Source organism: Hoplias malabaricus, chromosome Y (genome assembly GCF_029633855.1).
Source record: "Hoplias malabaricus isolate fHopMal1 chromosome Y, fHopMal1.hap1, whole genome shotgun sequence".
In the NCBI taxonomy this organism is placed as follows: domain Eukaryota; kingdom Metazoa; phylum Chordata; class Actinopteri; order Characiformes; family Erythrinidae; genus Hoplias; species Hoplias malabaricus.
The window spans coordinates 6529895-6549445 of NC_089820.1; the positions used below are offsets into that span (position 1 = coordinate 6529895).

At 37.6% G+C, this 19551-nt stretch overlaps 4 protein-coding genes across 5 annotated transcripts in view; all 4 read right to left on the reverse strand.

The window, feature by feature from the left end:
- LOC136678846 (lysyl oxidase homolog 2B-like) overlaps positions 1–7516 on the reverse strand; it is a 43875-nt gene extending 36359 nt beyond the window's left edge. For both annotated transcript variants that reach the window (XM_066657008.1, XM_066657007.1), the window contains exons 1-3: positions 7456–7516; positions 2600–2976; positions 1200–1375 (exon numbers count right to left, since the gene is read on the reverse strand). In XM_066657008.1, coding sequence (XP_066513105.1) covers positions 1200–1375; positions 2600–2976; positions 7456–7457 — 555 coding nt within the window. In that variant the 5' untranslated portion in view covers positions 7458–7516. The remainder of the gene's footprint in view (positions 1–1199; positions 1376–2599; positions 2977–7455) is intronic.
- A 3816-nt stretch (positions 7517–11332) lies between these two features.
- On the reverse strand, positions 11333–13109 carry LOC136678710 (histone H1-like). Its single transcript, XM_066656818.1, has one exon. It carries the CDS (start codon positions 12998–13000, stop codon positions 12392–12394), a length of 609 nt encoding a protein of 202 aa, XP_066512915.1. The 5' UTR covers positions 13001–13109; the 3' UTR covers positions 11333–12391.
- A 2494-nt stretch (positions 13110–15603) lies between these two features.
- Positions 15604–16329, reverse strand: LOC136679450 (histone H4). Its single transcript, XM_066657970.1, has one exon. It carries the CDS (start codon positions 16300–16302, stop codon positions 15991–15993), a length of 312 nt encoding a protein of 103 aa, XP_066514067.1. The 5' UTR covers positions 16303–16329; the 3' UTR covers positions 15604–15990.
- Positions 16330–19086: 2757 nt separating this feature from the next.
- LOC136677870 (histone H2B-like) lies at positions 19087–19467 on the reverse strand. The gene has a single exon (XM_066655564.1). The coding sequence runs from the start codon at positions 19465–19467 to the stop codon at positions 19087–19089; it is 381 nt and encodes a 126-aa protein (XP_066511661.1).
- Positions 19468–19551: the final 84 nt, after the last annotated feature.

Below are 19551 nucleotides of genomic sequence, written 5' to 3' on the forward strand. Positions count from 1 at the left end.
AGGTTTCCCAGTACACACTGTTAAAGACGTGTTTTCCAGGATGCATTAGCAGAGATGTATTTATCAGACTTGATGTTAAAGTCGTGTTTCCCAGGAAATGTTGTAAAAGACACAACATTCAAGGACACAAGGAGTTCCTCATAATTCTCCAATGTTTTATGGTTATTTTCAGCTTACTGGCCCATCTAAGTAATGCTATTCATTACTCAGATTCATCCAGTATTAAATCTTATCCAGTTATTTCTCAGTAACTGAAACATTTGTAACGGATTCATAGGTGTGCTCCTAAGTCCAAGTCCAGCCCTGTCACATACAAACATGAGCCTACTCCCTTATATTAATTGCTGTCATTAATATTGTGTTTTCCTTGTCCTGTTCATGAATCTTTATGAATAATTGATTGCACGTGTTTGCTTTGTTTGTTTGTTTTTTGCCACCATTTGTGTGTTTAATAAGTTAATTAGACACTGTTTTGGGTCAAGGTTGAGTGCCTGACCTAGCAAGTCAAGGTGTTTTATGCTGATAAACTCACAAGTTGATCCATAAATCTAGTTATTTTTGAGCAGTTATGAAGCTTTTGCTTCAGTACTCTCGCTCACCACTGGGCACTGCATCATCAATAATGTCTTTTCAGCTGGTTCCTTTGAAAAACTTATGTGTCCAATTAGTTTTTTTTTCTGGATCATGAGCAGTTCCATGCCATGTAGCAGAATAACAGTTCAATCTTAATTAAGAATCCAATAGATTTTAATATGATTAAGCTTCTTTCTAAACAAGAAGTCATGCATGACGGTGCAGCGCAAAGACAGAGCTGTAGGGCCTGAGGACAGACACCAGATGTTCCCTAACAGTAACTGTAGGGTAATTGCAAGCTGCCGGATAAGAGCAACAGTGACTTTAAACTAGAGCTGAAAGAGTCATGTCTGTATCTGCAGTTTACTGGAAATCTATTTTTATTATAATCTATATATTCAATAACCTTGAAATTTAAGCTAATAACAGACAGTTTGGGAGTCACCTGCAGACATGTTTTATAAATTTTAAGCAAACAAAACTCAAAACAGAATCCCCCCAAAATCTGGATTAAGGAAATTATCACAGTAGCAATTCTGGTTAAAACATTTTCAATTAAATATATTCCACAGATTGTTCAGATCTACTTTAAACATGGATAAAAATGGCTGGTTGAGTGCACTTACATCAATGTTGTTGGTGAGGGGGCTCAAGAACCTGAATCCCGGGATCCTCTTGTCACTGCACACCAGCCCCACGTCTTCTGAGTGTTTACAGTCAGAGACACCAATGCCATTGGAAACGCACTGCGCCAGGGTCTTCTCCTTCCCAGTGCACTGGACATTATCAAACCAGATACGGCCTAAAAAAAACAAGAGTGAATCAACTTTCAGGGAAGTGTTTCAATTAGGACGTCCAGACGTCCCAAAGTTAATTAAAGTTAGTTGTACTGTAAAAAAAAAACTCTTTTTTTACAAACCACTATTTTTAATGAGATATTCATGTAAGATCTTTATGCTTTATATAATGTATTATGTCTCTTATCAACACTATATTGCAACATTATAGATTGAATGTATTGAATGCCAAAGTATTATTGAAAACCTTATCCACCGACTCTTATTGGTGTATCATGGTATGGTCACTTGTGGGAAATGAACCCTAGATGTCTGTGGTGTAAGCAGCAATAATATCCATTATGCTACACTAACAATTTAAACTGCATGGAATTATTCATTCATTCATTCATTCATAGTCTGTAACCACTTATCAAGTTTAGGCTCGTGGTGTGTCCAGAGCCTACCCAGAATTACTGGCACAAGGCAGGAACACACCCTGGAGGGGGCACCAATCCTTCACACAGCGACACACACACAATCACACCTATGGACACTTTTGAATACCAATGTGTGTTTTTGGACCGTGGGAGGAAACCGGAGCACCCGGAGGAAACCCACGCGGACACGGGGAGAACACACCAACTCCTCACAGACTGTCACCTGGAGCGGGACTCGGACCCACAACTTCCAAGTCATTGGAGCTGTGTGACACTACCTGCTGCTCCACCGTGCCACCCTTGAATGGAATTAAGGACTAAATAATGCATGATAAACCATTAAACGGTCCCCTTAAATTGTTTAGGTAGGACTTTCAGAAGTCCTGAAGACCAAAACAACATGCAGACAAACTAAGATTATGAAAAAACTCTGGCCTCTTTCTGAAATAATTGAGTTACGTTTGACTATGCTAACATTTTACATTGATTATACTTATATATATTATTAATTATAAATTAATATATGAATATGTTCCATTTATAAATGAAAGCTACTTCAAATGTTACATTGAAAAACCTTTGGTGTTTTTATCCTCTGAGTTTTAACTCTGAGGCTCATTACATCATTACATTATTATTCAGTATATGCGCAGATAGAAAAACCAATATCAATACCATTATTCAGCTCTAATTCATCATTATCTATAAACAATATTCAGAATCTGATCAAACAGAACTTTGTGACTTCATAATTCATTCAGTTGGTCTTTAAAGAATCTAAGCAACTGTAAGGTCACTGTGTCAGCTTACCATCTCCTTTCCCATATTTGGCCGATGGGAACCAGGAGACAGCCTCTATGTAGCCCAGCTCCCGGCACACCACCTGGGCGGCATGGATGTTGAAATCATCATCACACACAGTTCCCCACTCCCCTTCATAGAAGACCTCCAGCCGGCCCTCGTTGTGTTTGCGTTTCTCCCCAGCCAGACGCAGCTGGATCTTGGGAACGTCAGCAGGAATCTCTGGCAATGTGTAATGATCCTCCACAGGCTGAGGATAGCCCTGAGGATAACCCAGGTACTCAAACTGAGCATGACACACGTGCCACACACACAATAATAAAAATATGTGAGACGGGAAGGACCAGGGGGTCGACATAGTGGGGTACAGCCGGCGACGATACAACCTACAAATAAACAGAGAAAAAGGGGGAGTGTTAGATTATGCTTCAGAACCTTAACAATTATACTAGCAGTCTTCCTTTAGGCCTAAATGACATAAATTAACCGGCAGAACAAGACAAATGCTGAAGGCAGACACAAGCTTTCATAGAAACATGTGAATCGACATTCTTGGAGGAGTACACTTATGCCCAACAATTAGGCTATGATGGTTAATAGGAACCTTGCACTCCTACCACAACCGAGACAGACGGTGAGGTCAAGTGTGCTCTACTGGACTCTCAAACTTGCTATGCCTGAGATGATCAATGTTTAGAAAGTTGCACCATTAAGTCACGCATTCTCCTTTAATGCTTTTAACTCAGTTTGTACTACACACAAAAACATATCATATTAGCTATTGCAGTGGTGATGTAAATTCTCACCAAATATTTTGATGCTGTAAATTCCAACTCTCACCAAGTGGCTCTAGAGAATGAAAATACACCAAAGACACTACAGCCCTCATGTAGAAACTCAACAGAAAAAGAACCCTCAATGTACAAATGATGTAGAAGGCGAGAACAACTTCAAAAGAAGGTCAACCGTGTCTCTTTTCACCCCAGTTCCCCATGTGGCATGTGAGCTTTGCCTGTGTCAAAGAGAAATGAAAGATATCACAGGCGTCTTCAAAGGATTCCCTCAAGATCTGCACACCAAGATAAAAGCTAAAACACTTCCAGAAACACATGCACACGGTATGTTAAAACCTTTTTTTAGGTTACCATGAAGGAACTGCTCTATGTTAAATGTCCCTAGACTTTCAGAACCATGAAAACCAGAAGGTTCTTGTAGCTTAAATGCAAATGTGCCCGACAGCCCCGAACCCCAAGGACCCAGAAAAATGTACCCACGGTTTCCATCTCCGAATGTACAGTGTGTTTTACTCAGCCGGAATGCAGCGTGGCAGTTTTTACAGAAGTCTAGAAGAATGTACATGCTAAAAAATGAAGACGAAGGATCAGAGAGGGTGACTCGAGTGCTATTTACTTAATGCAGCTGGAGGAGTTTAAAGTCTTGGACTTTTGGAATGTAATTCCTGATGCATTTGTAAATAATTTACTATATTATGATATATGATATATTAGCCAACGTCTGTATACCTCTTCTAAAGACGACTAATTAAACAGGTGGCGGTCCACTGGATTTTTTTTATGACCACTGCAGACAGCAGCAGCTGGTCCCTAAACCCCATGTACAGAATTATAGGGTGCTCTTGCCAGAAGGTAAAATGTACTCACCACGGCATGTGCTTCTAAACATGCATACATATATCTGGCAGTAGTCTGTATAGCACCGTTTTCCAGTTTAAAGAGCAGTAAACATCCATCCATCCATTATCTGTAACCGCTTATCCAACTTAGGGTCGCGGGGGGTCCAGAGCCTACCTGGAATCATCGGGCGCAAGGCGGGAATACACCCTGGAGGGGACGCCAGTCCTTCACAGGGCACAGTAAACACCCTTTTGATAATATGTCTTGAAGGTGGATTAAGATTTTACAAACTTTAACAAACTCTATCAAATTCTATTTATTTGATTTGAAATGTTTCATGTGCTGTTTCTCAGCAGATGAGGAAATCAACAAGCTACCTGTTTATCTTTAGGATTTTTTTTTTTTTTTTTTTTTTTTTTTTTTTTGAGGGTGGCACGGTGGTGCAGCAGGTAGTGTCGCAGTCACACAGCTCCAGGGGCCTGGAGGTTGTGGGTTTGATTCCCGCTCCGGGTGACTGTCTGTGAGGAGTTGGTGTGTTCTCCCCGTGTCCGCGTGGGTTTCCTCTGGTTGCTCTGGTTTCTTCCCACAGTCCAAAAACACACGTTGGTAGGTGGATTGGCGACTCAAAAAAAGTGTCCGTAGGTGTGAGTGTTTGAGTGAATGTGTGTGTGTGTCTGTGTTGCCCTGTGAAGGACTGTCGCCCCCTCCAGAGTGTATTCCCGCCTTGCGCCCAATGATTCCAGGTAGGCTCTGGACCCACGGCGACCCTGAACTGGATAAGGGTTACAGAGAATGAATGAATGAATTTTTTTGACGACTGAAGTAAGGATTACAGGCTAATGCTAGATTGGCTGTAAAAACAGTGTCTTGGTCTGGTAAGCTAGGCTTTCTCTCTCTGCTTACGGTGGTAAAATGGCACTTTGGAGGTTTTTAGACAATGAATAGACATAAAATAACACATAAATCACATAAAATATGATCGCTCTATCCCTTCTCCAAAGGTGGGTAATATTGACTTATTTTTTCTGTAGAAGGAATTAACTCAAGAGAGTGCTGACTGCAAGTAAACACAGAACGAAAGTGCTACAAAACTAAGCAACTCGAGTTACATATGAGTTTCTCTGGTAATTCAAATAAAAATGTACATGTACAAACAACAGTTGTTTTTAACCTCAAACATACTGTTCCACCTTAAATACAATGAGATCCTGAAATGGTTCTATATAGAACCCTGAACACTTGAAGGTCTTTTTCATGATTAAAGGGTTATTTGCATCATAAAAGGGTTCATCAGACTGATGGAGAATGTGCTATAAATGGTTCTATATTGTACCTTTTAGAAAAGGGTTCTATAAGGCACCAAATATGGCAGTCTTTTCTGAGCTGAATTATTTAGAACCATCTATAGTACATTCCTCATCAATCTGATGAACCCTTTCATGACGCAAAGAATCACTTTAATCATGAAAAAGGTTCTTCAATTGTTCAGGGTTCTATATAAAACAAATTTATTTAATAAAAAAAAAACCTTGTAAAACCATCATGTTAAAGTGTGTTGTTTTAGGCAAAGACTAGCACTAATGATAGAAACACTCCAACATTAAAGCTCGTGTGCAAAATCAAAAAGCTCAAATTTGTTCTGGAGGCAGCGTTGCCTTCAAGGCAGAAGAAATGCAATTGGTTACCAGCCAACTATTTATTCCTTCCAAAGTAAGTTTTGATAGCCTTAGCAGGCAAACCACGAGGGTCTAGGAAGAGCTTTACTAGTCTATGGTGCTGTATTTGAAATTTCCAACGTGTGCTAACCAAATAGGTTCATCCCTTCCTGTTGGCTGGCACTTACATTAGTTCTGCCTCAAAGGCAGCGCTGCCTTCAGAATCATTGTGAGTACTGATTTTGCACACAAGCCCAAGAAAAATGGGTTAGGAGTATTAACCCTCTTGTTTGAGACATTTCTTAAACACATGCCATAGTAAGTGTTCAAGTAATGTTAAAGGTTAATAGTTAAATTACCAAGAACCCAAGTGAGAAATCCTACTACAATATGTACATAATTCTGATAGACTTTAGCTGTATATTTGTCTCTAAAGAGCAGGTTGTCTGGTGTGGGTCAATTTTACTATCGTTTTTAAGAGATGAAATACCTATAAAGAGAAAGACCATTGTCAAAGAAACAATGTCTTTTTTTTTCCAAATCACATATAAAAAGCCTCACAAATCCACACAATGGATGACATCTACAAAAGTGAAAGTGCATGCATGACAAAACCCTCAATTACGTTCCTTATTTTTACTGACTTTCTACTTTCCTCACTTTCTCTCACTCTTACTTCTACCCTCCCTTTTTCCTTGTCTTCAAAAATGAGGTCATTCACAAAACCTGGAAGGTTTATTCATCATTCAGTGCTACTTTTTCCAATTCAGACATATTCCACTACTTTTACAGCCAGCGTACAGAGCTGCGAAATGTGTCCATGCATTAAAATAAAATAGGAATATACCTAAAATAAACAAAAGAGTTAACACACATTCCAGAATGTGAGGTTGGTTTAAAATGCTGTTAATCCATTTGTAAATTGTGGAGGAAGATAACTGCTAAACTACACCAATGAAAACCTTTCCAGTCTATAATGAACATGGATGACCATAGCATTAATATTACTGGAATGTGTAAACGCATGTTAACAAAATGCACTTACAAGCTACTTACCATCTACCAACACAGAAACCGAGGTTTTAAAACTCTTTAGTATCTTTGTTTAGCTACAAATGAAATGTTTAAGCTTATTATAGAACTTTTTAGAGTGTTTTCTTCTTTTGGTCTGATATAAGAAGCGAAACCTCAAAAGTTAAACTAGAGTTATGAGCATTAGATATGAGTTATGAGCATTAGATATGAGTTATGAGCATTAGATATGAGTTATGAGCATTAGATATGAGTTATGAGCATTACTAAAGCAGAACAATTCAATTCCCCCCAGCAACTATAAACTACAAGAAGACAGATGCAAATGTGGATAATTCTGAAGTAAACCAGAGTCATTTCCGCACAAATGTACCTGAGGAGAAAGGAAACAGTACATTATGAGCTGAAAATGCTCGGAAATGCATAAATCCCCACGCAATGTTACAAGTTTACCTCAGATAATTGACTAAAATGTAAGGATATTTACTTCAGAGAGGTGAACTAAGTACAGTACCTCAATATTTTTGCAGAAAAATAGACTTACATTTAGTTTTTCCTTGCCTCAGAAACAGATGCTCTTTCTCTTCTGTTCTCGGTGACCGAACTCTCTCTCTCTCTCTCTCTCTCTCTCTCTCTCTCTCGATTTTCACAAATGAGACTCGAGCCCCAGTCACGCCCACCCTAAAGGAGAAGGAATGAAACTCTTCCGTGACCATTGAATACACGCCCGAGTGTCAGTCCTTGAGTTCTGTACATATTTTAAAGATAGTTTAGAGCCATTAGTGAGAAAATTGTCCCATGTTTTTGGAAACAGAACGAGGGATACTGCTTGAAGTTTGGCGCCACCTATCGGACTTGGCCTCATACTTCAGATGTTCGTCCCAGAACTAATTTACTGAAAGAAAATGAACTTTTCCGGCTTTTTAATAGGTTTGGTTTGGACATAACGACGATAGATAAACCCAGATATGTTAGATTTCAAGTGTCTACGTTTATGTCGTTTTGAAATGTTTTTGTATATGTTTTTGTGTCGCGAGCTCCCCCGTGTGATTGAACCCACAAACTGCTGCCCACAGAAATATCTATCTATCTATCTATCTATCTATCTATCTATATATCTATCTATCTATCTATCTACCTATCTATCTGTCTATCTATCTGTCTATCTATCTATCTACCTATCTATCTACCTATCTATCTGTCTATCTATCTATCTATCTATCTACCTATCTACCTATCTATCTATCTATCTATCTATCTATCTATCTATCTATCTATATACCTATCTATCTATCTATCTATCTATCTATCTATCTATCTATCTATCTATCTATATACCTATCTATCTATCTATCTATCTATCTATCTATCTATCTATCTATCTACCTATCTATCTATCTATCTATCTATCTATCTATCTATCTATCTATCTATCTATCTATATACCTATATATCTACCTATCTATCTATCTACCTATCTATCTATCTATCTATCTATCTATCTATCTATATACCTATCTACCTATCTATCTATCTATCTATCTATCTATCTATCTATCTATCTATCTATCTATATACCTATATATCTACCTATCTATCTATCTATCTATCTATCTATCTATCTATATATCTATCTATCTATCTATCTACCTATCTATCTGTCTATCTATCTGTCTATCTATCTATCTACCTATCTATCTACCTATCTATCTGTCTATCTATCTATCTATCTATCTATCTATCTATCTACCTATCTACCTATCTATCTATCTATCTATCTATATACCTATATATCTACCTATCTATCTATCTACCTATCTATCTATCTATCTATCTATCTATCTATCTATCTATCTATCTATCTATCTATCTATCTATCTATATACCTATCTATCTATCTATCTATCTATCTATCTATCTATCTATATACCTATCTATCTATCTATCTATCTATCTATCTACCTATCTATTAACGGTTCAGTCGTTAGGATGTAAACAACGTCCAACAGAGCAGACTGAAATGGTTAATTTAAAAGAAAGAGAAATTCCTTTACAGTGCTGGTGAAAAGAGCTAAAAATCTCTGTTTCCAATATAAATATCTTATTATGTTCCCTCTCCACAATCACCAGTGAACTCTAATCTAAACAGTCTAAAGAGTTTTATATGAATTATTTTTTAAGATGATGGAGAATAGTTGAAAATCACAGGGGAAAGAGCTTCATTTGGGAATGATTTTTCCGCACACAGTTCTCAGTGTTCCCCTCCGTCATGAATGTCCTCAAAGCAAAGAATAATGTAACAATAATGTCTCAGGCATATGGCGGTGTATTTATAATAATCGTTATCATCTTCTTTTCTGCTTAATCCATTTCAGGGTCATGGCTGCATTCATAATAATTCATAATGATTTAAATAACATTAGGATATGAGAACATTAGAGGCTTTATGCTGAGTAAACAGATTATTTCCCAACAAAATAAACCACTCTCACTGACTTGGTTTACATCTCAATTATTATTATTATTATTATTATTATTATTATTATTATTATTATTTATTTATTTATTTATTTTTGATAAATGCATTTTGGTCAATACGGTTTATTTTTCCCCTTATGCTACACATATGACACTATAAACTGGAAGAGCACAGCTTCACTGTCTAAGATGTCAAAACAAAGACCAGATCTTGACCAGGTCCAGGCCGAGTGACCACAGCTGACCACAGTCTAGCCATAGTAAATGACAGATTAAAAAACAATGGCCATCCAAAAAAAAAAACAAGTTAAACATGGTCATTGTCACTGAAGCAGCAATGAGGCTGAAATTGAATACTTTGTTTAAAGAAACATGCAGATACAGGGTACATTTCAAAGATATAATTAGTATCCTCTATAAGTTCAGAAATGGTGGATACTAATCATATCTCTGTTGAATTTTACCAAGTATCTGGTGTGGTTTAAACAGAAATTTCACTCTGCCAGTTTATATTATTATTTTTAAAATATTTAATTTATTGTAGATATTAAAACCCTGGGTTTTGAGATTGTACCAGTTTTAAAGAAAAAAAACTATAATTCAAAATATAAATATAACATAAAATATAATTGTTTAGTTGTAAACAACTCATTGAATGTGAGTCTGGTTTGGTGTAAAATGTTGCAGTCTAGAAAAAATCATACAAAAGCAACGCTTTTCACAGTGATTGTGAATTAAACCTAAATCTAAAGCCTTATTACATGGTTATGAATACGACTTCATAAGACTGTTATAAGACATTGAATATTTTGAGTGAACATGTTGGCATTTAGAATGTGTGAGCGTTTGTGTTGCTCTGTGAAGGACTGGCGCCCCCTCCAGGGTGTGTTCCTGCCTTGTGCCCAGTGATTTCCGGTAGGTTCCGGACCCACCGCAGCTCTGAACTGGATAAACGGATACAGACAATGAATGAATGAATGAATAACTGAATCTTGGTATTTAGGTAGGTATATTTTTCTGGCAGCAGTATGACTTTTTTTAATCATTTTCTCTGTTAAATTTCTTTGGTAAAATTATAATATATATATATATATATATTCAATTATTTTGACTTTTAAGTGACCCTTTGACCTGAGATGCTGCTTCTGATTTGGAAGTGTGCTGCACCACTGTAAATTACAGTTAGCCTTCTGTATCTGTGACAGAATTGTATTTACCTACAGCCTGCTCATATCCTCTTGTATATTTTATCTCTAGATCACATGAAACCTAATACATTGTGAATGCTATGTAACTATGGAAACTCTATACATGTTCAGTACAGAAAACAATAGAAAATGAATGAGAGCCAAGTTAAGCAATGATCAGACCGTGCTACAGGCTACAGCAAAGTATGCTACAGATCACTTCATTCCAGTGGATTCAGCATAATGCTTGGCTCTCTGCAAAGTTGAGCTTTTTGAAACTTTGTAGAATAAAATATATTTTTTTAATATTTTCAACCCACTGTTGCCTGAACATGTGGATGATACTGAAAGCTCTCTGTAGTGCCTCCCTCCTCTGCTTATTCACTTTCTGGTTTACACTTTCTCATCTGCATCAACCTGTTACAATCACCTAAAAATAAATATATGGAACTGGTACGAGGTTTTTTTTTTTTTTTTAAACTTAATGTACAATGTTTTTTTAAGTACTTTTAGCAACATTTTAGTTGTCATGTAACTGTATGTTATTGTTATTAAAGTGTGGCTAAACTATGATCAAAACAGATATTTTACACAGGAATATAGTGTATATTTCCCTGTAGATTTAAAGTCCAGCTGTACTGATTCCTACTCAGCACTCAACTTGAGATTTTGTAAGTATAATAGATTATACTAGTTCACTGGTAAATTATATATATATTCATTCCCAAAAATAAGACATGAAATCATGAATTGGAAATCTGGTTTTACATTTTATTTGTATTTTTTTCTATTAAAATGCCATTGACTGAACGGGAAAAAATGTGGATAAAGACAAACGTTTGCATACCAGGTGTAGGTACAAGGGAAAAAAAATACCCATGTCATTGAACAATAAATAAATAACAAGTTATTTTTAGTATTTACAACAATTATTATCCATCATCAGGTATCAGTTAACAGTATTTACACATACATAAAAAAACAAAAAAACACCTGTTAGGACGCTCTTGCTCTTCCCACTGAAATAAAGACTGATTTAAAAGAAAACAAACAATAAAACAAGCATACATGATATTTACAAGAGTTTAGTGTAGGACTGTTTCCCACTGCTGTCTAAGATCTAACCGGCTCCAGAGGATTTGAAAATGTTTCCACAAAGCCTAATCGGATTTGTGTGTCGTTTACAGAGGTAGAGACAGTGTGTTGTGTTCTCAGAATTTCAACAAAAATTAGATTTACAAATAACGTCTAAAAACGATTCCACGTTTTAAAATAGCCACTTCTGCTGCCTGGAAATCTCAGAAAACGAAGCTGAACTTTGCTTCTTATACGAACCACCCGTTACACCTTAAATGCTGCGAGTTATTCTAACTAAACAAGGTTAACTCAGAATCGTCTAAAACCAACGTTCGCGGGTGGAGGAAAAAAAAATACAAATCAAATTAATTTTTTCTTTCCACCTTAAACGCTGCACAGGACATATATCATATGCTAATCCACAATACCACTGCTGCGTCGTTAAAGGTGGAACGGAGAATTTAAACACAAAGTTAATGACTCATCAATATAAATTAACACAACGCTACTCTTTTTAAGGTGGTCTTTAAAAATTCGAACAAAGAGCAAAGTTTAACTTCATAAAATGTCGCTGGTGATAGTCTGGACGCAACCAAAGTCAATGTGAGCCGGTGGGGAGTTTGCAAACCAGTTACATACAAAACACACCCCTCTCGTTCAGCATGGTATTGTCCTCTGCTCAGTTTATTGATGTGAAAACTCTTGAAGAAAAGTCTTTGAGTTCAAAACAAAGCTGTTTTACTTCTTCTTCGTGGTCTTCTTGGCCTTGGCCGCTTTAGCCTTGGTCGTTTTGGGCTTAACGGTTTTGACCTTCTTGGGGCTTTTGGCCACTTTCTTAGCCGCCGGCTTCTTCACCTTTTTCGGACTCTTAGCAGCTTTCTTGGCCGCGGGCTTCTTCACTTTCTTGGGTGTCTTTGCCTTCTTGGGCTTGGCGGCTTTAGCCGGAGCTTTCTTGGGCTTGGCCGCTTTGGCTGGAGACTTCTTGGCGGCGGCAGGTTTCTTGGGCTTGGCGACGACTTTCTTGACTGTTTTTTTGGTAGCGGGTTTCTTGCTCACTTTAAAGGACCCAGATGCTCCAGTTCCTTTCGTTTGCACCAGAGCTCCTTTCTTCACCAGCGTTTTAAGAGCTAGTTTAACCCGAGCATTGTTTTTTTCAACGTCGTATCCGCCACCAGCAAGAGCTTTCTTCAAAGCGGCCAAAGAAACTCCCTTCCGCTCACTGGACGCAGCCACAGCTTTCACGATCAGATCCGAAATACTCGGTCCGGACTTCTTGGGCTTGGCTGCGGATTTCTTCTTGGGTGCTTTAGCCGGCGCCGCGGCTGGAGCTGGGGCTGTCTCTGTCATTGTTCGGTTCGGTTCTGCTCGGCTCGGCTGGTTTCCCGGTGCTGGGTACTGTACTCCCCGTTAAACTTCGAGTGGTGTAAAGGACTCAGTGGTGTTTACGTCCCAACGGTCGAGGGCGGGATTTAAACGAACGATGAGAACCTTATAGACTCAACCACTCGCACGGCGGCTCCCCAGCAGCGGAGAGGTGCCTTCAGATGTGTTTTCTTAGCCGCAGAAACGTAAGAATTTCCGCTTTAACTGGACACGGATCGCTGACCTTCAGGCACGGATAGGTAGCGGACATCCTGGCTTTCCCGGCCACTCAAAGGTTCGCGCGATCCGTCCGCCTGTTTGCTCAAAAATGGCCAAAACGCGACCAAATCTGCATGGAAACTGAGTGGGAAATATCACACTTCCTCTAATCTTTTAAAGATTATACGTTCAATTTCGTCACCAAAACGGCCCACTTTGGTCAGGGAACCTAGAGAAGACCCTATTGTATACGTCTGTGTGGATTTTGGAGAGACATTTATTAAAAACTTGGAGTTTTAGCGCGTTTTCCACAGCTGAGGTAGCACAGCTCCTCGCTGTCGCCATTTCAACCTCCCTTAATCTCAAAAGATTCTTTCTTGAGCCTCTTTACACAACAGTGACTTATTTCTTTCAAACAATTCGTCCAAAAATAAAACATAAACGAGAAACAAGTTCCCTTTTTATGAATGCAACAAACAAACATCGAGTCCATATCGTGTAGTTCATAAACTATGTATGTTAGCATCGTCTCTGAGGTACATCTGCTAGCATGGGATGTTGTGTGTTTTTGTGCCAGCGTTATTTCTGGATTTTGTGGCGACTGCTTAACTATTAAACTATCTTTGAGCTCATTATTTATCCTAAACAAGACTGCAGCTTATAATAAAGATCTTTATAAACACTTGAGCTTGACTTGGCCTTGTCACTTAAATGAGACAATGGAGGCACACAATGGCCTCTTTGAAGTTAGAATCCATTCCCAAAGATTAATACCTCAGGTGACTTTGCAGTAGGAAATAAATTGTTTTTTTAGAATCTTGTTCGGTAATTGGGTAAATTTGACTGTGTTTGTTTAGTGGTTCTCCAAACACTAGTCTTTCACTGCTATTCTGACTTTATATTTGCTGCCATATGAAAACATAGAAGTCCAAACAGATTTGTTTACTGCTGATTAGTCAGATATGACTGTTACAAATGTATTTTACTCAGCTATAACTTTTTATGATCCATTATTTTTAGCCACTATTTTGGAGAAATTCCAAAATGTTAAAACCTCCGTGAACAAAGCCACTGCGGTTTAGCGGGAAACAATTTTGACAAACAACTGGGTCAGAATTATCCACAGTGGTAATGACAGGAACCAGATGCTCAATTATAAAACATATCATAAAGTTAATATTTGATTTTGGTTATAAATAAGACATTGTTTTGTGGTTAGAAATGAAATAAGATTTTGGTCATATTTAAAATTAGCTTATGATCAACTACTTTTTTTTTTTTTTTTAAAAGATAAACTTATTTTTCAGATTTATCATCATCACTGGTGGTTGTGAAGAATAAATCAAATGGCTATATTCATGTTGTTAGGGAGAAATCTGGTTCAAAGCACCACTAAAAAGACATCTGTATAATGAAGCAGTTCTCAATAAACGAAACTGGGACTTTGTTTATAACTCAAAAACAGAATTACACACCTATAAAATGGAAGGAATTCTTCCATGAGGTGTTTACGTTTACTTTAGAAATAAATACCAAAAACTAAATGAGCTTTAATTGAATGTGTTTAATCCATATTGGTGACAAAATGCAGTGCTGTGTAATACAGAATTAAGCATGTTATTATATTTGAAAAGATATGGAGCCCAGAAGGAAAATGTTTTAAAGTGCAGCATCATGACTTGCCCTAACAGACTACTTTAGATAATAAATTAGTCAAATGACAACAGGAGGATTGGACTATTTTAATTATATGTATATCACAAAATGGTATTAAACTATGCCGTGCTGACACCAATGTTATTTACAACTAAGGGATAATGTGAGACACATTCATGTTTAGTTTTAATGGAAGAGAAGGTTGATATTATGACAGTGTTATTATGTCTTGAAACTTTTTACAATCACATAATCTCCATTCAATAATCAATAATCAAACATAACCAGAATGTGTTATAGGTCAGGGAAATCAATATAATAATAATTAATAATAATATAGTTTCTGAATGAATCTGCTTTTAAATACAAATGATAAAAACTACAATATTGACATTTTGAGTGAAAGACCAGAATAACATTATGATTAATAAATTACACTAATTTGTGAGATTGGCACTGATTAATAATAGGTATAATAATTAATATGAATTAAAACAAATGTGTTTAGAAGTGAAGAACCTAGTGGAACACTCAACTTTCTCGCCCTGTCATAAATATCCACTCAGTTGGAAACTGCACCACAAGTTTTTTTTTTTTTTTACAACAATTACACTTTTAATTTTTAATGGAATAAATAATTGATTTAACTTTGTAAGAAACAAAACAAAAAAATCACTTATTTCATATGTCCATTAGAAAAAAAAATATGGAGAAAATATTTTTATGTACACACACATATATCCATTGTTTTTAAATTCTATAAAAATTTGATGTAAATTATAGTAGGATTAAATATTTATAGGAAGTAAAGGATGATAAACCACTTTCGTATGTTTAAAGAAAATAAAGGTGTACAATTTTATTAGAATTAAGTGCATGGTGGTAGAACTTTAATTTAATTTTATAACCCATATCAGCAACAAAATATCTCCTATAATTCTTATATTTAATACCGATTAAAGCTCAATTTTTTAAATGCAACCGAAGATCTGTGTGTAAGGAGTTCTTGCTTTTTTTTGGGAGAATGTGGGCGGCCCTTAAAAGAGCCTTTGGATTGAGTTTGCTTTGTGAGCTCGTGCGTGTGGAAGCTCGGTGCTGGTTTAACCACCAAAGCCATAGAGCGTGCGGCCTTGGCGCTTAAGCGCGTACACCACGTCCATGGCGGTAACTGTCTTTCGCTTCGCGTGCTCGGTGTAGGTGACGGCGTCGCGGATCACGTTCTCCAAAAACACCTTCAACACACCGCGTGTTTCTTCGTAGATTAGCCCCGAGATACGCTTCACACCACCACGGCGAGCCAAACGACGGATCGCCGGTTTGGTGATACCCTGGATGTTGTCCCGGAGAACTTTACGATGCCGCTTCGCGCCGCCTTTCCCCAGCCCCTTGCCACCTTTTCCACGGCCTGACATGTCTTCTTCGCTTCTCTGATGCTTCGCAATCCAACAGCAAAATGAATACAGCACCCGAGAGAGCAAAAATGTATATAAAGAGGACGCGGACCTAGTTGAAACCAGCCCGTCCCTCTCTGGCACCGTGCCATTAACAAAACAGAACAAGAAATACTGTTGTTCTGGGTATTTTTTGTGGAATTCCGGGACACTTTTCCACGCCAATGTTCTGATATCAGGTTTGTTTTACTGCTTGACCAGACTACGTTCCAAATACAAAGCTAAATATGCTAACTCGGCTTCAGCTGGCATTAGTGTACTAGAATCCTAGAGCTAATGTTTATGAAAAAACAGTGCAGGTTTTATTTGCCACTGGCTTTTTATTGTTTGTACAAAGGTTTTTCAAAACACAGTTAATAATCCTCATTGATTTAACATAGTGAATAATCCTCACTCTGCATACTCTCTTCCTATGATTAAGTGTTAATACACTTGAAAACAGGCCAGTCTTCATTGTTCTTTAGTGTTATATTTGTGTGTGTGTGTTTCAATCACAAAATGTCTGCAAAAGATGTCCATACAGTGCTAAACATGCTAACAGCTAGTATTAGTGCTAGTTTACTAACACTGATGTTCACTTATAAAGCAGAATTAATTTATGCCACCAGAGGCAATCTCTGTTTTTAAAAATCTAAAGTTTCCATTAGTAATGCTACCACTGCAAAGGTGGTGGAAAGTGCACCGGCTGGGCTTTTTTTCTATAATAATCTATTATCATTTGTGCAAATCCTTTTCGAGACATTTCTGCACTGTGCTTATAGTCAAAGTAGACTGAAATAGTTTTTTAGCTTTATTATTATCCATTTATTATAAGGTACTTACATAAATGATATATTTAGTTTGTTCAGAGGGGGCCTTTCACAAATGGTATCAGTCACAAGCACCTTTACAGAAGACTGGGTCCTAGTCTAGTCCTAGTGAGCATTGCAGATGCAACTGTAAAACACTCAGGTAAACGCAATTAAAGTGAAAGGTGCTGTTACAGATTGGTGTGTGATACTTTAAAGAGACCTTACAGAAATGTTTCATAACAAAATTTCAATAAGAACAGCATACAAACAATGCTAATAATACCATCATTTAGCCTTAGCACTGTTTGCTAGACTCCAGCTTAACCCAGCTTAAAATTTCATTTTTTTTTTGTTGTTTTTTTTTTTTAAATGCATTACAAGGCAGGTAAACAAACAAAATAAAGTGTTCTTTTACTGTGTCATGAAATGAATGAATACTGAATCATTCAAGAAATTAGGGGTCACTTTTTGGATTTGTTTTTATTATTAATGGGACTTTATTTTATTGTCTGCATAAAACTAGTTTGTTAGTAGAAATATTTAATGTTATTATTCATTTATTACCATATGTTGATTTTCCTTCATTCATCTACCATCATCTTGAACACTGGCATTCCACAAGGCTGTGTTTTGAGCCCGATTCTGTACTCTCTCTTCACCCATGACTGTGTACCTGCCTATGGTTCAAACACCATAGTCAAATTTGCAGATGACACCACAGTGATAGGCTTGATTACAGACAATAGTGAAACGGTCTACCGGGATGAAGTACAGCATCTGTCTTTATGGTGCCACAACAATAACCTGGCACTAAACACGCTCAAGACAAAGGAGATCGTCATGGACTTCAGACAGACTAGGAACCAAGCTTACACCCCCATTTACATCAACGGAACTGCAGTGGATCAGGTGTCCAGTTTCAAGTTCCTTGGTCTCCACATTTCCAGTGATCTCACCTGGTCCTTGAACTCCTCCGTCCTCATCAAAAAGGCACAGCAGCGCCTCTATTTTCTTCAGAGTCTGAAGAAAGCTCACTTGTCTCCCAGGATACTGGTGAACTTTTACCGCTGTACCATCGAGAGCATACTTACCAACTGCATCTCTGTATGGTACGGCAGTTGCTGTGTTGCAGACTGCAAAGCTCCAGGGGGTGGTGAAAACAGCACAGCGCATCATAGGCACCGATTTATCTACCATAAATGCTGCCTGGGCAGGGCAAGAAACATCATCGAGGATGTCACCCACCCAAATCATGGACTTTTCAGCCTTTTACCATCTGGCAGACGTTACAGGAGCCTCCGTTCCCGCACTAACAGGCTTCATAACAGTTTTTTTCCTGAGGCTGTTATCCTGATGAACACTATTCAGACACTTTAAATAAACATTGCACAATCATTTCACTGCACCTTCTGTAAAGTTGTATTTAATTTATCCCTCAGTACATAAAGCATCACCTACATGTTTTATATTTCAATATGTTTATATTGTTACAACTTCCATAATCACGATGTTATATATCTCACTTATAAGAATATATGTAGATTCTAATGTTTATATATAACATATTCAATATATGTGCATTCTATATATAATCTTATATATATATAATCCTATATAATCTTTATACACACACACACACACATATATATATATATACATAATCCTGTAAATTTCGTATTTCACTTTAACGTGTTTATACTATGTATATATGTCATACACAACTGCACTTTATGTAAATAATGTTATATATTGCACTTCTCGTTAGATGCTAACATTTCATTGGCCCTGTACTTGTACTCTGCACAATGACAATAAAGTTGAATCTAATCTAATTTTAAAACTAAATGGCATCAATAAAACAAAGAAGGTTCTCTTTTGAGTTGTGTGCGGCTCTGAAAAGAGCCTTTTTGTGAGTTATAACTTTGTGTTGCTAGGGAATGGATTGGTGGAGCTCTCACTTGGAGCTAGTGTACTTGGTGACGGCCTTGGTGCCCTCGGACACGGCGTGTTTGGCCAGCTCCCCGGGCAGGAGCAGACGCACGGCAGTCTGTATCTCTCTGGAAGTGCTGGTGGAGCGCTTGTTGTAATGTGCCAGGCGGGAGGACTCCCCGGGGATACGCTCGAAAATATCATTCACAAACGAGTTCATGATGCTCATGGCTTTGGAGGAGATTCCCGTGTCCGGATGCACCTGCTTCAGCACTTTATAAACGAAAATGGCGTAGCTCTCCTTACGTGTTTTCTTGCGCTTCTCCCCACCCCACCCCTTCCCCGCAGTCTTTGTAACCGTCTTCTTTGAGCCTTTCTTTGGCGCGGTTTTCGCTGGTTCTGACATCTTGAAAAAAGCAATTAGAAAATAAAACCCAAAAAAACGCAAAGTCTGAGTGTGTTTAAATACAGCGAGTATGCAAAATAAGTC

Bases quoted from the DNA above. Each gene is read 5' to 3' on its own strand.
- LOC136678710 (XM_066656818.1), bottom strand. From the start codon at position 13,000: ATGACAGAGACAGCCCCAGCTCCAGCCGCGGCGCCGGCTAAAGCACCC.
- LOC136677870 (XM_066655564.1), bottom strand. From the start codon at position 19,467: ATGTCAGAACCAGCGAAAACCGCGCCAAAGAAAGGCTCAAAGAAGACG.
- LOC136679450 (XM_066657970.1), bottom strand. From the start codon at position 16,302: ATGTCAGGCCGTGGAAAAGGTGGCAAGGGGCTGGGGAAAGGCGGCGCG.